Source organism: Thunnus thynnus, chromosome 13 (assembly GCF_963924715.1).
Source record: "Thunnus thynnus chromosome 13, fThuThy2.1, whole genome shotgun sequence".
In the NCBI taxonomy this organism is placed as follows: Eukaryota; Metazoa; Chordata; class Actinopteri; order Scombriformes; family Scombridae; genus Thunnus; species Thunnus thynnus.
The window spans coordinates 7,682,429-7,708,117 of NC_089529.1; the positions used below are offsets into that span (position 1 = coordinate 7,682,429).

A 25,689-nucleotide genomic window follows, 5' to 3' on the forward strand; every position below is an offset into this window, starting at 1 on the left:
AGGTAAATCATGCACATGCACCCAGCCATCCACGTGATGTAAAAGAAAATGTGATTCATCAGACCAGGCCACCTTCTTCCATCTTGTTATGCTTGCCCATTTTTCCTGCTTCCAACACATCACCTTCAAGAATGATGATCAAACTTGAAGAAACCTAGTTCTCACTACTAATGTCATGGGGAATTTTTATATGTGAAAGGCTAATTGGTCATGTGATGACACCTGAGCCAGCTCCCTTTGCTGATAAAGATGGTGAAATGGGGTTGAAGGTTCTGAAAACACTAGTAAGTGGACCGTCAGTAGAGATTTTATGTTGCATAATCTGAAACCAACTCTTTTCACACAGGTTTGGGTTTATCACTTCTAACGTTTTAGAACAGTCACACACATGCACAACACACAACAAACCACACAAAATGGCAAAGATTTATAGACTTTAAATATTTGAATCCCTTCTCTACAGTATATTATAAATGTGGTTTCCAACAATGATTCTGTTTATGGACATTTATAAATCATGCTTTGCATTTTGTCTGCCTTTACTCAGTGTTAAATAAGGTCTGAGGAGCTGTCCTTGGTGCTGAATGACACAATGAAATTCGTTGGATTGATAGTGACATTATTCAAGTTGACTGGCCTGTGACAGACATATCTGCTAATTTGAGCACATTGGAGAATGTGGTAGTGTGTATATGTGAGCATGTGTGGAAGGACTCGATAAAGAAACATTTGCATCAGTATCATGGGTTACACTGAGCAGCACTTCCTTTTCTCTTACATAAGATAGGAAGATATATCACCATCTGACTCTCCTTTACAATGAATTAATAAACTAGCTACAGTAGTGCTATTTAGTATTTCACAAGGTACATTCTGCTAAGATGAAAAAAGAAAGGGTAAGTGGTTTTCAGTAAGTCAATTAAAGGATCATATTTATATATTCATATTCATACATATATTTAATCTGATTAAATGTGTTTGAATATGCCTCTCTATGTTTATTTAAATGTGTGAAATTCCTGTAGTCTTTTAACCTTTTTATAAATTTACATCACATATGGGAGATTAGACTTTCTCTAACGAAGTCAACAGTGACCTTATTATCTATTTTATAAACCAGAGGCTGCAGAGCACAGAACTGTTGGATTGAATGCTTCCCCACAGGTAATGGTGCAATCCTTTTCCACAGATTTCAGCATTTTTAACCGAGTCTTCTCCACAGGAACAGAAGCTTCCATGTGCTGCTCCTCCTCATGGTGTTTGGGGTGTTTCCCCCCCACGGTGCTTTCTGTCCTCCAGATCTCAGTCTAATCTCTTTTATTTCTCCCTGAGATCTGCTGTAATCAACCCTCCATGTGGGCAATCTGCAGCCTCTATTCCATAATTATTACAGGCAATCATCCACCAATAAAAACAAAATGAATTTTATCCAAATTAAAGCTATATTTTCAGCTCTGCTAGCAGAGGGGCTCTAGGGGAGGTGTGGAGATGTTCTGCCAGTCAGTGATCCAACACTTCAAGAGTCAACAGCTATTGGATGCTTTTGGATACAGACACTCGTGGGCCCCAGAGGATGAACTGTAATTATATTGGTGATTACCTGACAGGTCAAAATTTCCACTTGTCCAACACTTAAGTTAATGACTGAATACCTTTAATACCAAAATCCCCATCACCTTCAGCTGTTCTCTGAGATTATTGTAAACAGAGTGTTAGCATATTAAAGCTAACATGCTAAATGTCAGCATGTTTATACTGAATACACTAGATGTAAACATACAACCTGTAGGCATGTTAATTATTGATATTGATTGGTTGATATTGATGAATTAAAGGTGTACCCCAGCAATTTAGTATTTTACTACCATAAAGCTGAATAACTCACAAGAGACAGATTAAAAGAAGTGTGGTCAAAATCTTTGCAGCAGGAGCCAAGATATACTGATTTTTAGTCCAAGCTAGAAAAAAACACTGGATCCTACAATTCCCATAATGCAACTCGAGTGCATCTTTCATTAGACCATACATGCCTATTGAATACCGTCATCTTTCAAATTCGCAGTTTATAACACCAGTTTTCTGTCAAATATATGACAGAGCTGACTCAAGATAACCCTGATGACATTATCAGGGTATTTCCCCCCTCCTCTAGAGCCACAGAGGACATTATACAAATGTTTTCACAGGCTGAGTACTAACCTCCATGACGAGTAAACTGACCACTTGGTGTAAAATCTGTGGTTTTTGCTCTGGCACCACTCTAAAGCCAAACTTTACATCTCTTTTTTACCCCACTAGTGGCTGAATGACAAAGTTGTTTCTCCATTTTTCACCAGTCTAGTATTGTTTGTTGGTGTGTAATGAGTAACATGGATGGGGCTACTATGATTACTCCATAGATTTTTATTTATTTTTCTTTTCTTCTTTTTCTTGGTTTAGTTTAGTTTGTTTTATTTTGTTTTTTCTCTCCAATAATAGCTTATGTTCTTGACTTCTACCAGTTTTTTAGTATCATGGATTTACATCGCAAATGTATTTCTCTTTAAGATGTGTTTTTCTCTACTTTATCTCTGCCTGTAACGATCCAGACTACACCAAAATCAAACCACCAACCCACAGCAGACCTACAGGCAACAACATCTGGGTGTCTCAAAACGAATCTCAGATCTTTATCTTACGGCCGGTTATCTGATCTGACGAGGGATAAAGATAATGAGCAAATTATGAGGAGGATAATTATTATGGAGTGAAATGGTCATTCCTCCTGGACTCCTGATGCGCAGTCAGGAGGACCAGCCGTGCGTGTAGCGCTGTTTCTGAACGTCTCCTCCCCTGTTTCTGCAGTGTTACTGCTTTTCCTTCTCGCTCATCGTTTCTTGTGCCAATGCTGCCCACCGCAAGAGTAAGACGAGACTTCCATTTGCATAGCACCACACTCCTCTTTCTTGTCTGCCACCATCCCTCTGCTTGATATCCATCTTGTCCTGATCCGTGTAATGTGTGGTTTCTCTTAATCCTTCACCATTCATTCACGCCTACTCTCATGTGCAGTCCTGTTTGGTTCTTTGCGTTATCCAGCTCAGACAGAAAAGAAAGGAATTTTTTTTCACTCAGTATATTTTTTCGGATAAAAAACACCCTTAAAGCCTTTTATAAATTGACAGTTTTGAAGAATTTCTGAGTGATACAAGCGGGACGAAGGAGGACAGAGTCAGTAATTTAATTTATTATTTTACGCATCAACAATCGCACGTAGCCTGGAGAGGATAAAGCTGAAAACGCATTCCGGTTTCTGAAACATTATTTAGCTTTGCAGAAGGTGTCACCGCGGTGGAACAAGGGGATTTTAATGAGAGGAACTAATATATTAAGTTTGCTGAGGTAGGGTACCTGTCACAAAGAAAAAAAAATAGCGAAGAAGCACCGTGGAAAGCTACGCGTCATTTCCAAGGCACCAGCGCAACAAGCCAACACCATTACACCAGCCTGCTGTGTGAATGGCACACGGGGTGTCTTCCTCTGGTGAACTGGTGCAGGGTGGGCACGCTGGGACCAGAGTCCAGCTGAGATTCAGGGCTTTCTGTGAGTATCTGTGGGACTGCTCTGCGCACCAAATGGACCAGTCTATTTGTCCCTCATGCACAGCCTACTGAGGAGATAATCGGCTTTTTCCCTGCATCTGTAATGTTCAATAATCTAGTTGTCTCAGAACACATTTATAACTTAACATTTTAAATTGTGTTTAGCCTGGAACAGTGATGTTTTAGGTTTATTTTTACTCCAGTTGCTAAATGTGCTGGTCCACATTTCTCTGGCTTTTAATAAGCTTTTTAAAACTCTAATGTGTGCTAGTTTTCATGGTGATTATAAAACTCTCTTTACAGTTAATTGAAGATGACCTTTCTCTCTACAGAGTGATATGAAAGATAAGTTTATCTCCTGAGGCCACAAGTTCCACACTGAGCTGACTCACTGACAGCTGCAGCCAGGTGAGTAATGCAGTTTCTTAGAATATTAAAAGTAGAAAATATATTCTAACATGAGCATCTTGGTTTTTCTACATCACACTGCATGCAAACCAATATTACTTGTCATCTTTGCTAAGGTTTCCTGTCTATTGATTGTGGCTTTTGTCCAACACAAGGGATCAAAGAAATGATGTTTTCTGCTAACAGTCTTTTTCCTTTTTTTGTTCACACTTCTTTTTCTTTCTGTTTGTTAATTTTATAACTTCTCATTCCCAAGATAGTAGAAAAGTCATTTATGAGGAGGCTCATTACAAATTGAGACTGCCACCATTTGGGAAAAAAACGCCTCCTTCACAAAGTGGGTGCTGGCATCAAAGTGTGACTCATTATGTACAAGTGTTTACTTGCCAACCTGAGACCTCTGCTAACTAAACTGGTGCACGTTTGACAATTAAATCATCATAGTTTTATTTGGGTCATAGGTGTTATTATTATCTTTTTTAGATTTGGATAATATTTGAATTACTGAAGGTTGTATGAGAAGTGTATGAAATGTAAAAGTGGCATCTAGCTGGGCTTGTAAATAGTTGATGAATAAGTGTTGCTGAAGTTATAATATCAGAAATAAATAAATCTCAGCAGAGTTTTGATGGCAGCGGATTGTATTTACAGTATGTACTGGAACCAATTGAATATCTTTGACAAGATTTGAAAATGATCAAAGTAAGATAAAAACCTTTCAGCCTTGGTAGCTGCGTTGACTTAAAAAAACTTGTATTCTTAACAAGTGAGCGCCTCTAATAGTAAGTTACTGTATCTTGTAAGCTCGTTGCTATCTGGTGATTTCAGTGAGGAATGCTTGTCACTGAACAATTTGTGACACCACAAGAAAAGGTGTAGACACCTTTTGTCTCTATAGTATTGTCAAAAAAACATGTTTTATTCCTGAATTCCCACCAGTTGGTGAGCTCGCTTTTACCATAGAAACATCACCCACTCAAAATTTGTGCAGAGTCGTTTGCCAGAAGAAAACTATATTATATTATATTATATTATATTATATTATATTATATTATATTATATTATATTATATTATATTATATTATATTATATTATTATTGAAAATGAGGGAATCAATAACACAAATGGTAGTGCTGTGGAGTATTTAATTCCCTCTACATTACATGAAGTACACAGCTTTGGACTCTTGGCTCTTATAGTATGGGCTGATGATTCATCTCAAAGCTTTTAAAGCTCCAAACTCTCTTTATCAGGAATTTCTAAGAGTGGAGAACATGGATGAAACATTCTTTGAAGGGTCACATGTTTCCTTTATCTCTGGTCCCTCTTGCTTGGTGCTGGAGTCGCTGTCCGTGGTGCTGATCTTGCTGATGTTTCACTCAACCTGATGGGCAGGCTGTGTTGCATTGTTGCATAAATCTGTTGCTGTTGCACAAGTACATTCTTTTAGTCATTTGTTTGTGAGGTAATAACTTAATATCTGCATCTGTGCTGCGCTGCTTCACCCTGAAATGTAGCACTGATGGAAAACATGGACTCCTGTTATGCAGGTCAGAGTGGAGATTGCAGGTTTTCTCTGCTGCATGTCAATGAGAGCATGCGCCATACATAAAGCATTGTCAAATCTCTTGTGCTGTAGGTAGGCAACCTATTTTTTGAGATGGGTCTTAAAAAATTAATTAAGAAGCATCAGATGACACATTTCTTGATGTTTCTATCTCCTCTCTCTCTGTTCACATTGATGCAGATGTTAATCCTCTGGATAGCATTGGTGCTGTACTCTGAATTGTTCACTCAAGATGTTGAGATGACCACGTTTATGCCAGGAAAATCTCGGTGAAATTATTTTAAGCTGTCCCCTTACTTAGTTTAAATGGCTTATTTAAAATGTAAAAAGTGTATGTATCATTGAGACCAGCGTTAAGAAGCACCTCCATGAGAGACCAGGATTATTTCTCCTGTAAATAATCTTAAGTCTTTATCAATAGTTCTGCAACCCATTTCCCAAAAGCACCTAAAGGCTAGGATGATACATCATAGACTTAAAGTGGGACTACAATAATCTTAGCCTAAAATGCTTTAGGGAAAAAGGGCCCTGGGCTGTTTAAGAACAACTGCTCCCTTCTTGTCAGACTCATTGTTAGTGAAGATTATTTTTGGAATCCCTTCTAACTTGACAGTACATGGTGGACTGAGTCAGTTTTTCCCTCAGTACTACAGGTGCACAGGGTAACATTTTTACAGCTGCTAAGCACAAAATGACCACATTGCATGTGTGGGAGTTTGACAGGGGAGTTCAATACCAGTGACTCAAAGATTAGTAGGTGCCAATATTTTTGGTTTTCAAAACTCAGACCAACCAAACTGTTGGATCCCACATCATTTGCATACAAAAGAGCATGACTGTGAGCACTTCTGTGATGTCAAGCCTTTCCTTATAGAGGTTATTTCAGGAATAGCTCTCTGAATGATGAACATCTGACTGAAGCAGTGAGTGTGAATATCTCATCCTCCACACACATTTCTTTTTCTTCTTTTCTTTCAGAGGTTTGTATAAACCTCCGCATGCAACGTGGATTGAACATCAGAGGACTCCGAGCGTCATCGCGCCACCATGTTACTGCACAAGCGTATTCTGAGCTGCACTCCATCTTTTACCCCTTGTATGTTCATCTCTATCCTGCTGGTTCTGCTCCCGGGAGTCACTCATCTCTCCCAGGGCAGCACCAGCCATGAAGATACTGGCAGCACACCAGGCAACTGCTCCAGTGAAGATAACTGCTCTGACGGAGTGGTGCTGCCCATGTGGAATCCACAAAACCCTGCGGTGGGTGACAAGGTGGCACGCGCCATTGTTTACTTTGCAGCTCTCATATACATGTTCCTGGGCATGTCCATCATCGCAGACCGCTTCATGTCTTCTATCGAGGTTATCACCTCTCAGGAAAAGGAGATCACCATCAAGAAGCCCAACGGTGAGACCACGACGACTACTGTGCGCATCTGGAATGAAACAGTGTCGAACCTCACCCTGATGGCGCTTGGATCATCAGCACCAGAGATCCTGCTGTCTGTCATCGAAGTCGTTGGCCATAATTTCGAGGCTGGATCTCTGGGTCCCAGCACCATTGTGGGCAGTGCTGCATTCAATATGTTCATTATCATCGCTATCTGTGTCTATGTGGTGCCAGAGAATGAAACTCGCAAGATAAAGCACCTGCGGGTGTTTTTTGTCACTGCTGCCTGGAGCATTTTCGCCTACATCTGGCTATATCTCATCCTGTCTGTGTTCTCCCCCGGAGAGGTGGAGGTTTGGGAGGCAGTCCTCACCTTCCTCTTCTTCCCTCTTTGTGTGCTGCAAGCCTGGATTGCAGACCGTCGCCTGCTCTTCTACAAGTACGTCCATAAGCGTTATCGCGCTGACAAGACCCGCGGCATTATCATTGAGTCAGAGGGAGATGCAATGTTCACCAAGATGGACCTGGAGATGGATGGCCAGGGTGTAAACTCCCACACTCACCCCAAAGAGGCACTGGATGGGATGCTGGAGGGGGTGGAGGAAGGTGGAGGGATGAGTGCCGAGCAAGACCAAGAGGAAGAGGCCCGACGGGAGATGGCTCGCACTCTGAAAGATTTAAAACAGAGGTACCCAGAGAAAGACATGGAGCAGCTGATTGAGATGGCCAATTACCAAGTGCTGGTCCAGCAACAGAAGAGCCGGGCGTTCTACCGCATTCAAGCCACACGCATGATGATCGGAGCGGGGAACATCCTGAAAAAGCACGCCGCTGACCAGGCCAGAAAGGTGGTGAGCTGTCATGAGGCCAGTGGGCAAGAGGAGGATCCCAACACCATCTACCTGCAGTTTGACCCCTCTCACTACCAGTGCTTTGAGAACTGTGGCTCCTTAAAGCTGTCAGTGAGCCGGCATGGAGGAGAAAGTGGCTGCACTGTTAAGGTAAGAGGCAAAGTAATGATAGAAATATTGTAAATTCTCAAGGTCAATTTAAAATCAACTTTAACAGCTTGAGGCATAAGAAGTATAAATAATTCAATATTTTATTATAACTCCAGTCACTAAATATTTAATAAAGTTTCTTTCTTTCTCTATGCCACACAGGTGGATTACCGTACAGAGGATGGGACTGCTAATGCTGGCTCAGATTATGAGTTTGCTGAGGGTACTTTGGTCTTCAAGCCTGGTGAGACAACAAAAGAATTCACCGTCGGTGTTATTGATGATGACATTTTTGAAGAGGATGAGCATTTCTACGTGCGCCTTAGTAACCCACGTATAGTGCACCGAGCTGAGGTCTCCATCCTGGAGCCAAGCTCTATCACCTCCAGCAACAGCACAGTGGGCATCTCCTCCCACATCCCCCCAAAGGCGGCCCTGGGTAGCGCTCACACCGCCACAGTTACCATCTATGACGACGACCATGCTGGCATTTTCACCTTTGAGAGTAACTCCATGAGAGTCAGCGAGAGCGTCGGAAATATGCAGGTGAAGGTTCACCGGACGTCCGGGGCAAGGGGGAAAGTGGCGGTGCCTTACCACACCGCCGAGGGCACCGCCAAGGCCGGGGAGGACTACGAGGAGGTGTCAGGCAAGCTGGAGTTTCAGAACGATGAGACCATGTGAGTGACAAATCAGCTTTGATGTGACATCTTGTTGTTTCTTCTTATGACTTGAACAAACATTACGGCCTACACATTGGTATGTCAAACAGTCCTGCTAGATTATTGTAGGTTGCCTATTCTGGTAAAGGACTATTTTTATGAGTCATAGATACATTCACTCTGAGAAGTTTAGGGTTTTCAAAGGGTTGACGTGGGAGGATAAAAGGATATAATTGTGAGGCAGATAATGAAACATTGTGGCTGATGTAAAGGAGGAGAAGAAGAAGAAGCAGCTTTCTATGAATGAATGCAAAATTTACATTCAGTCCTTTGGGAATTCTGTGGAGATAATATGAGAGATCATTGTAATGTAGAGGAATGAAAACTCCACTGGAGAAAACAAAGAAAACAGGGAAGAAAATCAGACAGGTGACTTACACAGCAGCAAGAAAGGGATGAGGGTTAAGCAGCTACTGAAACAGGTGCATGTGATGAAGCCTGTGTGATAATTTTAACAAAAGGATTCATGGATGTACCAGCAGAGAGGCAGATAAAAAGAGCAGGGAGGAAGGGTGAAAGTGGGATGTTTTTCCAGCTTTTTCTTCGACACTGTGTGGAAGGTTTAGCTGAACAATGAGTATACTTTGATAGTTGTGAGCATTTTCTAGTCTTTGTTTTTTATGATGTGATGAGCAAAGCACCTGGCAATTATCCACAGTGGTGGTTTTTATTTTTTTCAACTGAAAAAGAAAAATGGCCTCAATTGCTTCAAGCTCATCACAAAATGATTTACAGCACACCAAAGCACAACACAAATACAATTAAAACAAAGGTGCTGAATAAAATGTGTCAGATGAAAACGTCTGTGAGAGGATTTCAGGGCCCGTGTGTAGGTGTATTGTGTAGGTTGGCAGAGTGGGAGGAGAGGCAGGTGAATACATGGTGTCAAAGAGAATACAGATCTCCCTGTTTGTCTTTTTTGCCTCGTAGTGCAGGTGAGATTTGAATATATTTGTCCGTTTTCTGGTGCACATATCTGCATGTTTGCTTTGCCTTTTGCGCCTTTGTATGTGTGTATTCTTTAAGGGTGTAAGCATGTGTGTCTGTGCATTGAATCCACTTTACACCCACATCAAACAAAATGTCCCTCCAAAGGGGAACTAAAAAGAGCTTCTTGAGCATCCAAAGCAATTACAGAGAGTGAAGAGGGGTTAAAGGAGTCCCAAAAGTTCTCAACAAAGCACAGACAGCTACAGAAGCTGCGGTTAATGAGACAATAGTGTGTAACAGTGTGAGATGGGAGGCAGGCAGCTTGTATCTGCATTGAAATGGAGACTGAACATTAGATAAAACCCTCACCCACTGAGCCAAGACTCTGTTCATCAGATTGTTTCAAGCTGACAGTGACACAAGCATCTGCACACTTTAAATTATCAGGAGTCATGCCTTCCTCGACAGTCGCCATGCAGCCCCGGCAGACTCCAGCAGAGCAGGGCGGTTTGTTACCAGAAAAAAAACGATAAAAAAGAAAACCCAAACAGTAAATGGCAAAGCTTTGCTCAGCTGCAAAGGGGAATGCAGGATTTCTCTGATTAGAGGAAAAAAAAGGTTTGACTCAGTTCTTGAGTCAGAATTGCAAAGTCCAGTTGGGTCAAGTCACAGTAGCTTACTTTTATGTTTAGTCAGCTGAAGACGGCTAGAGAAAAAATTTTTATTGTTGGAAAGGAACATTCCTTTGCCACACTGCTTTGTGTGTACATGAAGATTAAATATATTCATCAAAGCTCACTTCAAAGTTCTCCAGCTGAACAGATTTTTAAGGGCCTGAGACTTTCTACAAGCTCGCATTTTGTTCCTGCTTTAGATGCTGGAGTCAGACTGAAATTTTTATGAGGCTGTTTAATTTGGAGTGTTCGGTCAGGCCTGTTAAATGATGCAGGTGATATCCAATCACTGTGTGTTTGCGTTGTAATCTTAAAGAGTTTCCGCTTGTTTATGTACTGTATATATGTAAGTATGTATGTATGTATGAATGTATGTATGTGTGAGTGTATTTGTGTCTCTGAGCAGACAAGCTTTTACATGCTCTGTGTTAAATGTATATCTGTGCTCCTGACTGCTGAGCCAGCTGCCAAAGTTCATCCCTCAAACAGGGCTGGCTTTTCTTACCCGAGTGTTTCCCTGGGCGTTCAGGACAAAGAGCTGACACTAGGCAGGCGGCCGCCAAGCAGCGCTATGTGTATGTGTGTTTGTTAGTGTCTCTGGTTTTGTGTGTCTTTGTGTCTGTGTACATCTGTCTGTCCCGGTCGATGTTTGAGCATGCAGAGGAGCAAAAGAGGAACAAGCCAAGTTTTAAGCTTTTGACATGGAGCCAGAAGGAACGGTTTAAAATCCAGGCGTGCAGTTAAATAATAATTTACCATCTAAATTCTGCACTGCAGTAAATAGATTATGATGTACAGACACAAACCTCTGAGCCAAAATAAACAGGCTGACATACAGAACCATTTTACATTATGTGTATGGATTAGAGGAAGATCTACACAGACCCTTTGATGCTTGTGTGTAGCTTCCTCTTGTATCTGTTTTTGTTAGCACCTCAAAATGTGTGGCACTATACACTAGTTGAGGCTCAAGTGGATAACGGGGGCAGTTACATAAGCTAAGATGAAAGCGATGTGAGGATCACTTCTGAAAAGGGAAATCAATACCCTGGTATTCTTTATTTCTCACGCTTAATGTAGTCAGGATCAATAACATCTTGAACTTCCTGACAAACATGGGTAAAAGCACAGCAGCAGAATCAGGGATGGGTAACATTAACACATTCAGAACCATCAAAACCTTCTCTCAAATTGCACGCTTCCTCTGAAGACTCATCAAGGTAGAAGTAAAGGTGCTCCATTTTAACAGCACTGATGTGACAACATTCATTCTCATACGTAGTCTATGCTCACAGCAATTCATCAAATCTAATTGTAATTCCTGATATTATTCCTAAACACTCTTTAGCCATGCTAGCAGCATAGGGATAGCAATGTCAGTCCACCATTTTGGTGAAATATTTCAACAACTATTGGTTGGATTGCCATGAAATGGGGTACAGACATTCATGTCCCCCTGAAAATGAATTGTAATAACTTTGGTGATCTTCTAATTTTTCTTCTAGTGCCATCATCAGGTCCAAATTGTCCTTTGGTTTATGACTAAATACCTTTAAAAATATATGTTCCCATCAGCCTTTCCCATTAGCACTAATATATTTTATGTTGATGCTAACTAGCTAATTTTAGCATGCTAACACACTAAACTAAGATGGTGAACATGGTAAACATTATTATTAATTAACAGGCATGTTGGCATTGGCATTGTGATCAGCAGCGCTGTGGCTATTGGGGTATTCATGTCATATCATTATGACTTACTGTAAATACGAATTTCTGATTTGTAAATAGCGTTCATGGCAACCTACAAGTTGTAAATATAACAGGGAAACTGGGATTTTTATGAAAGCTCTGATATATCCGACTTGGAAGTGCCTGAAAACCAAACAAACATGGATGCCTCACATCAGCCAAAGTCTTTCATTCAATGTAATTAAACCCAAATTTAATGGATATAATGAAAATTTGTCAATGTAGAGTATTTTAAACCCTCATATGACCAACTCAGTTATTATACAACGTTTCTGAGTTGTCAGATGACATGAACATTCATAAGTCCTTAATATGGGAATCTCTCCGACACTTCCCATCCATTGAGCAGCCATGCCCAGAGCCGCTACTGTAGCTGTAGATTCTTGGTGTTAATGTGTTATAAGGTGTTATATGATGTTCCTCATCTCCCTCGCTTCCTCCTGTACTAATTAGCTCAGTTGTCATTAGGTAGCCCTCTCTGTTATGTTGCCATGCAATCTTTGCCAGTATAAGTCATCAGAGGTAGGGTCATATATCATTATTACTGTCAAAAACTTATTGGTTCCACATAAATATCCTGTGCACAATAACCCGACACCCCATTAGAGTGGAGACAAAATAATGTTCATATTTTGTCTGCTGTAGATATGAGAAACACATTTCTTCACAGTGCTGCTGCTTCATGCCCATATTCTGCTACAATGGAGCTGGGAGAGATTCAGTACCTTGCTCAAGGACACCTGGCAGATACATGCTGACAAACTGGTTTGATCTATGGCTCTTAAACCAAATGTTAGTGCTCCGCTCAGTCGTGGGCATTTGACATACTGTCAGATATTTATGAAATCACTCATTTTCCCTACTCACTTCATTTTTGTCAGGGTCTCAGGGGAGCTGGAGCCTCTCTCAGCATGCAGAGGCTAGAAAGCAGAGAGGCACTCCCAGGATGAACATAGAGTAGAGGCATAAAATCTCTCACACTCATACCTGTAGGCAGTTTGGAGACTCCAATCCTCATGGTTTATTGTAAATGTATTTTGACTGTGGGAGGAAACTGGAGCATCCTTACCAAACCAATGCAGAATGTGGAGGAGAGGGAAACTCCAAATAAAATAAAAAAAGGTCCCTAAGTGCTGTAAATATCACAGCTGCCTGGTTGTTCTTTCTAGAGGTGACAGTGTCAACCACTGAGCCAGCATACCACCCGGGGCCACAGCTTTCTTTTTACTCAGCCTTAATTTAAATAGGTTAATACAGGTTAATCCTGCTATTTCATTTACAAATGAAGAAACATACCCTTCTTTTTACAGTAAAATGGAACAAAAGTCAAGTATGAAGGGAATAAAGCACCTTTGGTGGTTTTATTGGAACTTGTAAAGAGAAAATCCTCTGCAGTATGCAGTGAATTAAACACATGCTGTGGAGACTGTGTTTGCTTCAATCTTTAGAGCTCTGACAATACCAATCCTGTCTTCCACATTTGTGTGTGACAGATACAATAACAGGGTAGGTTGACCACTATGGCCTCTCAGAAACTATCCCAGGGAGCTGACAGACGAACAGAGACAGCCGCTATACAGTGAAATGTGATATTCAGTAAGTGAGGGCTTTACAGTCTTGATAGAATCCAACTGTTCCTGTTGTAAAGAGTTTATACCGACCTGCAGAGATACAGAGTTCAGGATGCAGAAGCGGGTGGTGCTATCAGAGAGCCTGATTCAAACTCACATGCAGGGAGACGTGAACAATAAATACACACACCTTTTGAATTTATCACCAATTTTAAAGGAATAGCTTGACATTTTGTGAAATTGTTCCAGGACATAACACTCTGAAAACCACAATTTGTCATTTTTACATATCTGTTTGTGTATGAATAAAACAAACAAGTTAAAACTTGTTAATTATTGAGCTTAAGACAGAGCCAGCTCCCCTGCTTCCAGTATTTATGCTACGCTAAGCTAACTGACTGCTGGCTGTAGATTCATATTTAGCATACAGACAATCTTCTCATTTAACGCTTGGCAAATAAGTGAATAGGCATATTTCCCAAGATGTGAAACCATTCCTTTAACTAGTTTATGAGCTAATTGGCTACTAGAGATAAGTTTTAGATTGGTTTCTGGTAGTCTTGCAAAGTCAGACCTCAAGACAAATGAGTTATGAAATCAGAGAAGCCACATGGAAATATTAAGAAGTACTAAGTCAACTCAGAAACATGGAAGTCACATAGATAATTTATAAATAGGACGACAATAGTATATTGTCTCAGTGAGCTTCACTGGGTGTTGTTGTAAGGTCAGATTTCTGGTATAGCCTATTGTATTATAACTTATACAAAATCCAAACTGAATTGATTATTGATTCTATCCAGTTCTACAATGTTGAGTTTACTTCACCCTACCATTAGCTGTTATTATTAGCATTATTGTTATTATTAGCTCAAGTAGGCCTACTTTTGTACTTTTTTACATTTTTGATACTATTGCACAATGGTTGTTCCTTTAGAAAATCGGGGTGACCTTTAAGTGTTGGAAATACTTCAAAATGTAACATTTAAAATAAAAAACAACTATTTACTTTGTAAGACTATTTGATAAAACTAACCTCACCTCAGCCTTTTTGTCAGTTTACTATAGAATCACGAGTTTGTTTCTCTTTGTGTTATTACCCACCTTTCGTCTGACATAAGTGTAAATGAGCATGAGGTTGAGAATGAAGCTAATCAGTCCTAATGCGTATCTGAATCTGCTTCCCTGCTGCTTTTTGACAACCTAATTTCTAGTGTGTATTTTAGTGGAGAGTTAAATGTTTGTCTGATCCTCAATAGTTATATCATGTTCATCTTGATGCACTATAGCAAGACAAACTGTATCTTCCCCAAGTGTGATGTAACACCAAAATGGCTGCTGCATGAATATGGTCCAAAGCAACTGAACTATCACATTTTAAAAGGTCTTTCCATGATGCCTCAATGTGAACTTACCTTGTTCTTGCACATATAGCACTTGAAATAACAACCTGTTTAAAAAATAAACTCTTTTGTTTCCATTGCAATGACTCCAGGCTATACTACAACTGCCTTTGCTCCCACTGGCATGATTTTCCCTGACATTAGACAGCCGATGACATATCATTCATGTTTAAAATAAACATCTTTTCTTCTGCGAGCAAAAGCTCTTCCTGCGTGTTGTCGAATCCTGAGTGTATATGTGTAGACAGAAATAGACAGCCACCCACATATCATTAGGGAGATGGAGGGAGAGAAAGACCCACTGTGACAGTGTAGGAGAATGAAGCGGGCTGAGGAAAATATGTCGGTCACAGTTTGACACCACGGCTTCACATGTTTCTGTAGCACTCACATTTAACAGTACAAACTGTGTTTTTCAAAAGGTCTTAAGAGTATGTTTTAACCTGCACAGACTCTTCAATAGACCGTTTTTAATTTCCACAGAGAACAAGATAATAATTTCCCATTACATGTAACTTAGTGTGTGGGAGGGGTGTGGGCTATCTCACTATATTACAGTTATATCTCATGTGCGCTAATGGAATATACTGGTGTTGAAGGAGTCCGCCCTCTTGTGGGGTGATGGGAAAAAAGTGATTTACGGTTGAAATACGGTTTGTATAATTTTACATAATTGTACATAATGTTCTGAACTACAGAAAGATATTTTTTCATTTGTTAAAATCTTGTGCTGCCATCTTCTTATCTAACAGCTCTGTTTCATGAATCACTGTGTAGGCAGTCTACCTCTTGGCTACACTGTTTTTATTCAAATGTGTACAAAAGCTGGCTTAGCATTAGAAAATGCTTTTAGTGGTTGCTATTTTTTGATGGGATTTATTTCACTAGTGCACATTGCACCGAGTCAAAAGAACTGCAGCTCATATTGACAGAGTTAGTAAAAAAAATGTTAGTTGTTGTTATTTCCTAAATGATTCAAATTAATGTATTCATCCATCTCTCAATGATCCTTAACCCTTGTGCTTTTAGGAAGCTGTTGAACGTGAAGATTATCGATGATGAGGAGTACGAGAAGAACAAGACTTTCACGATTGTGTTGGAGGAGCCGGTTCTGCTGGAGGTGGGACAGAGACATGGTGAGTACAGCTGTGTGCTACAGCAGTCCTACTCAACAACAGAGGGATTTTCCTCATTAATTTAAAGCTTAAAATACATTTTACTTCATATTTGATTTAATTTCTCAGACTAAAGCAGTTCATTTCCACTGACACATATTCCTCTGAACTCTTTGTTGTGATCTCTTTAGTCCCTGTGGTGCATTTCATGGCCAGGCTTTATGCTGGAGGATTAAAAGTTTAATTGTTGCACTTTAAAATAACTTGCACTAGAGTACTTAGGTCAGGGTTAGAGCTAAAAGGGACAAAGGCTAAAGTAGTTATATATAATTTGTATATTTCTACACATACCTCATACAGTTGCACAAAAACAGTAATTTAATTGATTTCAAAATTGGCATTTTGTTCATTCTTTATTGTATTTATGTCATGAAGGGTTGCTGAATTTAGTTTGCCAGTTGTTTTTTTAATTATATTTAATTTCATAATTTTTTAAATAATTAATTCAACATTGTCACAACATTGACGGTTTTATGAAAAACGTCCTGAATGAATCAGACAGTACTTGGAAATATAGTTCATGTGTCGTGTTATCAGCAAATGTTTTTACACGACTCCTAATGTCACTGGTGAATATACCTTATTCTCATGCCAGCAGTAGACATGGAAAACTGGGCTTCATTAATCTTTAATACTGTATCTTATTTCATAACAAACCTTCCTAAGCTCATGTAAGAAACACTGGCTGACAGGTTACACGCCTTTCCCTTTGCTGCAGGAGACACCAATGATAACAAGACAGCGGTGGGACCCGATGACGTGTCAAAGATGGGCTGTCCCTGTCTGGGAGAGCATACTAAGCTAGAGGTGGTCATTGAGGAGTCTTATGAATTCAAGGTAATTCATAATAAGCAGCTTTTTACCTCAGAACCACCCTCACTCATCACACTTCTCACAAGCTTTCGAGAAGTGATGAATGGCAGAATTTTGTTTGTTCTCACAAGATTTACCTGCCGTCTTCCTACTGAATATCCATCACAGAGGTCCTTTGAAATTGTCCATCCTGATCCCCGAAGTAGCTTTCCCCTCATTCAATTGTTTGTTCAATTGCATAATAATAACAATAATATAATAACTTTATTTATATAGCACCGTTAAAAACAGAGTTTACAAAGTGCTTTGACAGACAAAGTAAAAGCAGGATACTCAGAACACAACATAACAACAGAAAGCCAAACAGTAAGTTCAAACAACAGCAAGACAAAATTAAAGTAAAGTTAAGATAAAGTTAAAACAAGAAGACAAAAGAAGAAAGAACACAGTAGAGAGCAGACAAAAGGATGAAGATGAAGATAGTAAAAGAGATTTAAAAAAGACTAAAAGACATAAAAAATGTAAATATAAATAAATAAAAATAAAAATAAAAAGGGTAAAAGCAATAAAAAGATGACATCACATAAAAGCAAGTCTATGAAAATGGGTTTTAAGAAGTGATTTAAAAGAAGTCTCTGATCTGATTCTGTGAGCCTTATCTCCTCAGGCAAGTCTTTCCAGGTGCTCTTATGGCAAAAGCACCTAGATTTAAGCCTGCACTTTGGAACGGCCAGAGGGGCCCCACCTGAGGATGTAAAGCTGCAAACTGGCTCATATGGGGGTCAACCTTTCTGTTATGTAGCTTGGGACCAGACCAAGATGTGATCAGTAAAATAATAAAATCATTTCTAAATCAAACAGGGAGCCAATGGAGAGAAGCCAGGATTGGGGTGATGTGATGCCATCTGTTAAAAGCAGTAAGAAGCTACTGAATTAGTTGGAGGTGAGAAAGTGACTTTTGGTTTACGCCAGAGAGGAGGGAGTTACATTAATCATGTCTTGAGAAGATTAGAGCGTGAATGACTTTTTCCAGGTCAGAGTGAGAAAGCATTGGTTTAATTCTGGAGAATTATTTGAAGGAAGCAGGACTAGACAGCTTTTTTTTACCTGTGGTTCAAAGTTTAAATCTGAACCAAATAGCACTCCCAAATTTCTGGCCACAGGCTTCACATTTGCAGACAAGGGACCAAGGTTGCTCTCAATGAGACCGACTGGGTTTGGGGGACTGAACAATATAATTAGATAGAGTTTTTGAGTTGAAGAAAATTTTGTGCCCTCCAACAGTTGACATCACTGAGACAATCTTTAACAGTAGGTAGGCTTTTTGGATAACCAGGTCTCAGGGGAAGATATATCTGTGTGTGATCTGCGTAGCAATGAAGAGACGTTGTGATGTTGGATGATTTGGCCAAGTGGAAGTATATAGATAGAAAATAAAATTGTGCTCTCCCCCTATCGGCTGCTAAAAGGAGGTCATTGGTTACCTTTAGGAGGGCAGTTTCTGTGCAAAGCTCTAAAACCTGACTGAAAGATGTTATTATGACACATAAAAGATAAAAGTTGGGTTGAAACAGCTTTTTCTAAAACTTTTGATAAAAAAAGCTTAAAATTGTTGAGAACAGAAGGATCAAGGTTAGATTTCTTTAAAAGAGGTTGGACCACAACATGTTTAAAAATAGATGGAAAACTGTCTTTTGCTAAGGAGTTATTAATAATCAATAAAATACTGGGCCCAACTGTGTCAATAACCTCTTTAAGAAATGTAGTGAGGACAATATCAAGGCTGTATGTGGTTGATTTCATATGGGATATGATTTCAGATAAAAAGGACAGAGATACAGGTTCAAAATTATTAAAATAAATATGAACATTTTTTTTACTGGCATGTAAAACACGGTCAGTGGGATAATTTGTTGCCTTATATTCTTGACTCTATTCATTAAAAAAAAATGTAAAACTTCTCACACATCTCTTGTAAGGCATCGGTAAAATGACAGGAGGAGGGCTGATGACCAAGCCTACAACCTTGAATAAAATTCTGGGGTTAGAGTGATTTGCTAAAATTATGTTAGAGAAGAAGGATGCTCTTACTTCTTAAACTGCCTTTTGATAATTCATCATTGTGTCTTTCCAGATTTCATGAAATACAAATAAACCCAATTTATTCCATTTGCATTATTTTCTCCTACAATCTCTCTTTAATTCCTGGGTGGATTCATTTAGCCAGGGCTGCAGCCTTCTTTTTGACTTTTTGTCTTTGTAGGGGGCAACATAGTCCAGGACAGTCTGGCAGGTATGCTTAAAGGGAAGATCAGCTCCTCTGTGTTTAAATATGGATTAAAGGTAGTTAAAGAAGCAGCAGTAAAAAGCTCAGAAAATTTGCTAGCAGACATCGTTAAAAACACAGCAGCGGACAGATGTGCTGTGATTAATAGGTTGTTGGGATAAAACCACACTGAATAAAACTGATTTGTGATCAGACACAGATATTATTAGTCTCAAAGTCATCAGGGCTGAGACCGCTGTGGGGTGGCCCTTTGAGTGTGTGGGTTCTTGTATTGCCTGAGTGAGGTTAAAAGATTCAAAAGTATCAACAAAATCGATGACAAAAGTCTGAGAAGGGTAGCAGACATGTATGTTAACATCACCTAAAATAAGAATTTTGGCATACTTTGATATAAAATGTGATAATAACTCAGCAAACCCTTGGTCTGCATTATCAAAACTGTCACTGGATCTTCAGAATTTACCATAAAACCAAAATGTTCAAATGATGTAAAACTACTATGTAAATTGGGAGTGCATTTAAAATCTTTTCCGTAAATAACAGTAACCCCAAATTGTATGACTGCAACTTAAATAGAACTCGGTGACAAAATAAAACATTGATTTTTTTCCTCTTTACATCAGTTATGTCACAATATTTTGGATATGATGGCTGGAGATTAATGTTTAATGTAACTAGAAATAGGTAATAAATTATTAGTGATGTGCATGCAACTAATGGCCCTGCTGGTATAGACATACACTCATCATTTCACTCAGCTGGAGTAGTGAAATAAGTTGAGCAAATTGTGTCATTTAACCTTTATGTAGCCTTTAAGGGCACTTAATTGATTTATTATTGCTCTTCCATAAAGCTGGAAGACTTGAGAGAGATTTAAGGATAATTAAAAATTAAATGCTTAAAATTTATGCAGCAGAGGACACGATATCCTGACTCTAAACTCCAAAAACGCTGTATCCTACACTTCCCATAATGCAACTGGAGGGTTAAATGTTAATGGCCTATTAAACGTCCATGTCTATCAAACTAAACACACCCTGTTTGTAATCCCTACTTGCTGCATTTCTGTTAAAATGTGTCATCCCCAAGCCCAAGCTGAGATAACCCTGATGACATCACTGTGACATCATCAGAGCTCCCTCCAGAGCCACAGTAGACAGTTTGTGCATTTTAAGCCGCATCATGATATGACACTGACACTTAAGGCTCCAGTTTCATGTGCTGATACTTAAGAGCTCTAATTCCTGTTCTGGTGTAAAGCCGCTTAATGCTGGCAAAGTGCCTGAGGGACAGTAAGGCTTTCTGCTCCCCTGCATCTGTTTTGGTGACTCACTGTGCACCAGAGTGGGAGGAGAGTCACACGTAATGGTACCTTAATCCATCAGTGTCCCTCATCTGATATGACAGTGTTGTATCGGTAAGCGTAAATACAGCCAGAAACCACTTGTCCTTTTATTTTTGCGTTCTTTGTGTTTGTGTCTGTCTGCAGAGCACCGTGGACAAACTGATCAAAAAGACAAACCTGGCTCTGGTGGTTGGGAGCAGCAGCTGGAGAGAGCAATTTGTTAATGCTGTCACTGTCAGCGCAGGTGAGTCGCAGCGTCCTGAGATGTGTCATCTGTTCATCCCTCTGAGACCGGACCTGTGGAAGATAGAGCCTGCAGGCTGGATCTAGCCCACCAGCTGCTTTCCACCAGCCTCAATGCAGATATTTTTTAAAAACAAAATCCCAAATGTTCCAGCTTGCCATTGTGCGATTAAAAAAAATCCCAAATTAACAGATAATGAATAAAAGACCTTACAAAAACAGCTTGTTTTATATATTTTGGCAATTCTGTGCTTATTTGCTGCATCATTTTAATCCAGACAGTTTATTAAAAATGCATGACGGTGAATTCCTCCTGTGGCCCAACATGAAAACTAAACCGTCCAGCTCTGCCTGAACAATTAAAGGCTCTGAAGAATTCATGTTAATGTATGTGGTATGTTGAACCCTTTTTATTTTTGCCCTTTCAGAAAGCCATTCATTTGGCTTTCTGAACCTTTTAGATTTGCTCACGTACACAAAGCATTTGGGCTAAAAGCTGGCTCACACACCAGAGACGTGTCATTTTGTTAATGTGCTCTTTTCTCTAATTTTCTCTCTTTCTCCCTCTGGTTGAGGTCACCTAAGTTTGCATGCTGAGTGTGTATATAAATAGAACGTACGCTTACTGGCTGTTTATATATATACCGTATATGTCTCAATCACTGAGTCATAGCTACATTTACAGATTTAGCGCAATGATTTGAAAGGCTTAGCTCCTACATATTCATCAAATAGATTAAAGGTGTTGAGGGGAATTGTGGAGAACCAGATCAGTCTAGTTTTGGCTGGATTTTGCTGTCAGAGCTGTAATCTAAGTTCTATTAAAGCATGAAGCTGGAACTATTTACTGTTTCACCAACTTTTTTATAATATAGTACCATTCGAACAAGCACTTCTGAGCTCAGATGAAATGTCACAGCTGGATGAAATAATATTTAGTATCTAACTCACCCAAACAAAAGTCTAAATCAGGCCTTCATGCAACTCTTCTGTGTCTTTGCCAGGTGATGATGATGAGGAAGAGAGCGGGGAGGAACGCTTGCCGTCCTGCTTTGATTACATCATGCACTTCCTGACAGTTTTCTGGAAAGTCCTCTTCGCTTTTGTCCCACCCACTGAGTACTGGAATGGCTGGGCCTGCTTCTTTGTGTCCATTTCCCTCATTGGCGTTCTGACAGCTGTGACCGGAGACTTGGCCTCTCATTTCGGCTGCACCATCGGTCTCAAAGACTCGGTCACCGCAGTGGTGTTCGTGGCCCTCGGCACCTCTGTTCCAGGTGGGCGTCTGGCATCAGCTCTGAACAGTGGACTTGTCCTGGGTTTCCTCTGAGGTTTGCAAGCAGCAGCTTTGGGAGACTTGTGTAACCTCTTTGCTGTCAGTGTAATTCTCTCCAGGTTCTTGTATTGAGCATTAACAAGCTGTAAACAAAAGAAAAACAGTTTCAGTTGTTATTCTCTCTGTGCTGCCTAATTGTATTCCCATCTTACTAAGTCCCAAACACTGCCACACAGAAGCACAAATGAGACTTTACATAGAGCATGAAAATTTGTTTTTTACAGGTTTAAGCGAGGTAAGCCACCACACACTCTCCTTCAAATTGGCAGACTGGTTATGTTGGGAATTGCCCTGCATAAATTAGTCAGAAAGCAATTATCAGTGACAATGACAGTGTCCTTATCATGTAGTGGCAGTATTAGCCGAGGCTAAGAGTTCATTTTTATTGGGTAGAACCATTCTGAGACATTGTTTTCTTTTTACGAGGGCTGCAACTAACCATAAGTTTCATTATAAATGAATCTGCCAATGACTTTCTCGATTCATTGATTATCAAAAAGTCAAAACTCTCCAAATAATGCCCTTCATAATTTCCCAGAGCCCAAACTGATGTGTTCAAATTGCTTGTTCTGCCTGATCAACAGCCCAAAAACCCCTAAAATGTTAATTTTACAATGATCTAAAACAGAAGAAAGCAGAAAATGACAAACAGCAAATGTTTAGCAATTTGCTTGAAAAGTGACTCAAACAATTAATTATCAAAATAGTTACCAATTATTTTTTTTGTTCCAGCTCTACTTTCTACATTTGTTGGAGAACTCCACCCATTTACACAAAGTTTACAGGTGTTGGGAAGTGTGACTTCAAATGTGAAAAAAGTTGTATAAAGCCTTTTGTGTCTCCAGAGGGAGCTGTGTGAAATCTGATAAATTGTCTCATGTGATGTCACGAGTTTGAAAATGAAAAAAATCTGGGTGAATGAAAACACCTCTTAATCATCAGCAACTTTTAAACACCATATCACATGCGTTATTTTAAATGTATGGCAAGAGTTACATTTTAAAATTGTTTAATGTTCATACATGCAACTAAATATCTATTCTTTGTTTTGAAGTGTCTGGTAGCGTTGGGGGTCTTTTGGAGAAATCTGCCCTGTCAGAGTCCATGCACCCCTATCAGACCACCATCAGTAGCTTATTTCAACAAAGCCTGTGTCCTTGATCCATATTTCTGTTTCTTTTATTTCAGACACATTTGCGAGCAAAGTGGCCGCCATCCAGGACCAATACGCTGACGCCTCCATCGGGAACGTGACAGGTAGCAACGCGGTGAACGTGTTCCTGGGCATCGGGGTGGCGTGGACCATCGCAGCTGTTTACTGGAAGAGCAAGAATAAGGTGTTCAAGGTGCAGCCGGGCTCCCTGGCCTTCTCCGTCACCCTCTTCACCATCATGGCGCTGGTGTGCGTGCTGGTGCTGCTCTACCGCCGGCGTCCGAGCGTATCGGGCGGAGAGCTCGGGGGCCCACGGACAGCCAAGCTCCTCACCTTCTTCCTCTTCCTCTCCATCTGGTTCATCTACATCCTGTTGTCCTCTTTGGAGACCTACTGCCACGTGCCTGGTTTCTGAGACAGAGTGAAACACACAGACACAGCTCCTCTCCTTGTTTTTACAGTCTACTGAACGTGTTTTCTCTCAGTTTTTGTCTATTTTCACAAAGGTTTATAACTATTTGTATCATTAGTTATTACTGATACGGCACAATATCTGATTGACTTTGAATCTTTGGACTTTGGAACTTTGCTACCAGACACTATGCTGTGAAGGATAGCTTTAGCCACTGAAATTGACTCAACTTTTCTTCCTTTTTGAAATGTTATATAACATAGGACATTTATCCAATCGCTGCTTTTAGCATAAATCACATCAGACACGTACAAATTCTTGCTTCATGTCTCTCTTTGTGTGGACGATTATTTGCGTTTTTACATTTTAAAAAATTGAAAAGGTGTTATAAAATGGAAAATGAAAGATAGCACATGGGACGACATCATACTATTATATGAAAAGAAAGTAATTACTGAGACAAAAGTGAGCGGTAAAACATATTTGTGTGTTGATATTTATTATTCAATCTATACATTAATTATTCATTGTATATCATATAAAAGATGAACATTGTGCGTGGGAGTTTTGTGACAGAGTAGGTGTGTTTATTTTTGCACGTAGCAGATTAAGAGTTTCTTGGTAATCTATTTTAAAGTACTGTTTGTAATATTTTTGACATGGCTGTTGACGTGTTGATGTGTTCGTGTACATGTGAATCACAGCTGTATCATAATCTCTCACTGCCTGGCGCCCTCTTCCCCAAAGTTTTCTCAATCAGTATCATGTTTGACATAACCACGGTTAAATGCCTTTTTTATTACAACATAAGTCATCCTGGAGAAGAGTGCCCACTTTAAATTCTATTATGAAGCACAAATTATTTGAGCACATTGCTGGTTTTTTGCGTGTGTGGTGTGTGTGTGTGTGATGTGTATGTGTGTGTGTGTGTGTGTGCGTGCGCCTCTGCTCTCCAGAACAAATTGGCCAAAGGCATGGCACTATCTTATCATTTACTCTTTTCTCCACAAATGGTACGGGTGTTCATGACACACACACAAAAAAGGTCTGAGACCGGATACAAGAGGGACATCGGTTTTCTTATCTGTCACACTGACACTGTGAACATTTCTCAACAACATCACTTTTTAGAAAAAGCACAGCCGAAAGCTAAGGGGCCACTTTTCAGATGACTGTGAGAACAGTTACGTCCTTATCATAGCACAATCACTAAATGGGTCCATCATTTGAGATCACAACACGTGCTAAAAGAGAAGACATGTACAGAATTACACAGAGTGTCTCCTTGTGTCGCACAGCAGTTGATATTGAAGTTTGTTTTTTATTTAACCTAGAATCTGTAGAGCCATATTTATTGTAACAGTATTACAGTAGAGGTATTTATATGATCAATTTTAGTTTTATTGATATGCACGTTTAATGTATAAAAAGTGGAAATAAATGTTGCTGATTTATGATGTTGTAAGATGCCTTGATTTCTTAATTATGCTTTTAATGAAAAAAAAAACACTGAATATTCTCACAGAAAAATGTTATTATTGAAGGGGTTTATTCAAAATGATGTCTATACAAACACCAAAGCACATGGTTAAAATATCTAGCAAATGCAGAATATTATCTCTTCAAATATGAAGTAGTACAATGTCAGCTGGATGGTTGTCTGACAATTTATTGAAACCCAGTGCAACAACTAAAATGCAGCCCTAAAACCACCATACTCGGTCAAAACAACATGCAGATACAGTTTTAACAGAAATCAAATATTAAATGAATATTCTAAGCTTCAGTAGTGTTGCAGATCAATTACATTGGATTGCATTATAATCATAATCATCTTTTTGTAATGTGATGTAAGTGTGCCACTGAGTGAGTTAATGCATAGTTGCACCAACGTCACTGAGACAGATTTGCTGTTTTTAGCAAATC

At 39.6% G+C, this 25,689-nt stretch overlaps 1 protein-coding gene across 1 annotated transcript; it reads left to right on the forward strand.

Moving 5' to 3' along the window:
• The first annotated feature begins 2,397 nt into the window (after positions 1-2,397).
• On the forward strand, positions 2,398-25,200 carry LOC137195326 (sodium/calcium exchanger 1-like). The gene is made up of 9 exons (XM_067607591.1): positions 2,398-3,582; positions 3,914-3,989; positions 6,535-7,947; positions 8,110-8,627; positions 16,029-16,135; positions 16,893-17,011; positions 20,764-20,863; positions 21,867-22,139; positions 23,387-25,200. The coding sequence occupies exons 3-9, from the start codon at positions 6,604-6,606 to the stop codon at positions 23,764-23,766; spliced, it is 2,841 nt and encodes a 946-aa protein (XP_067463692.1). The 5' UTR covers positions 2,398-3,582; positions 3,914-3,989; positions 6,535-6,603; the 3' UTR covers positions 23,767-25,200.
• The last annotated feature ends 489 nt before the right edge of the window (positions 25,201-25,689 follow it).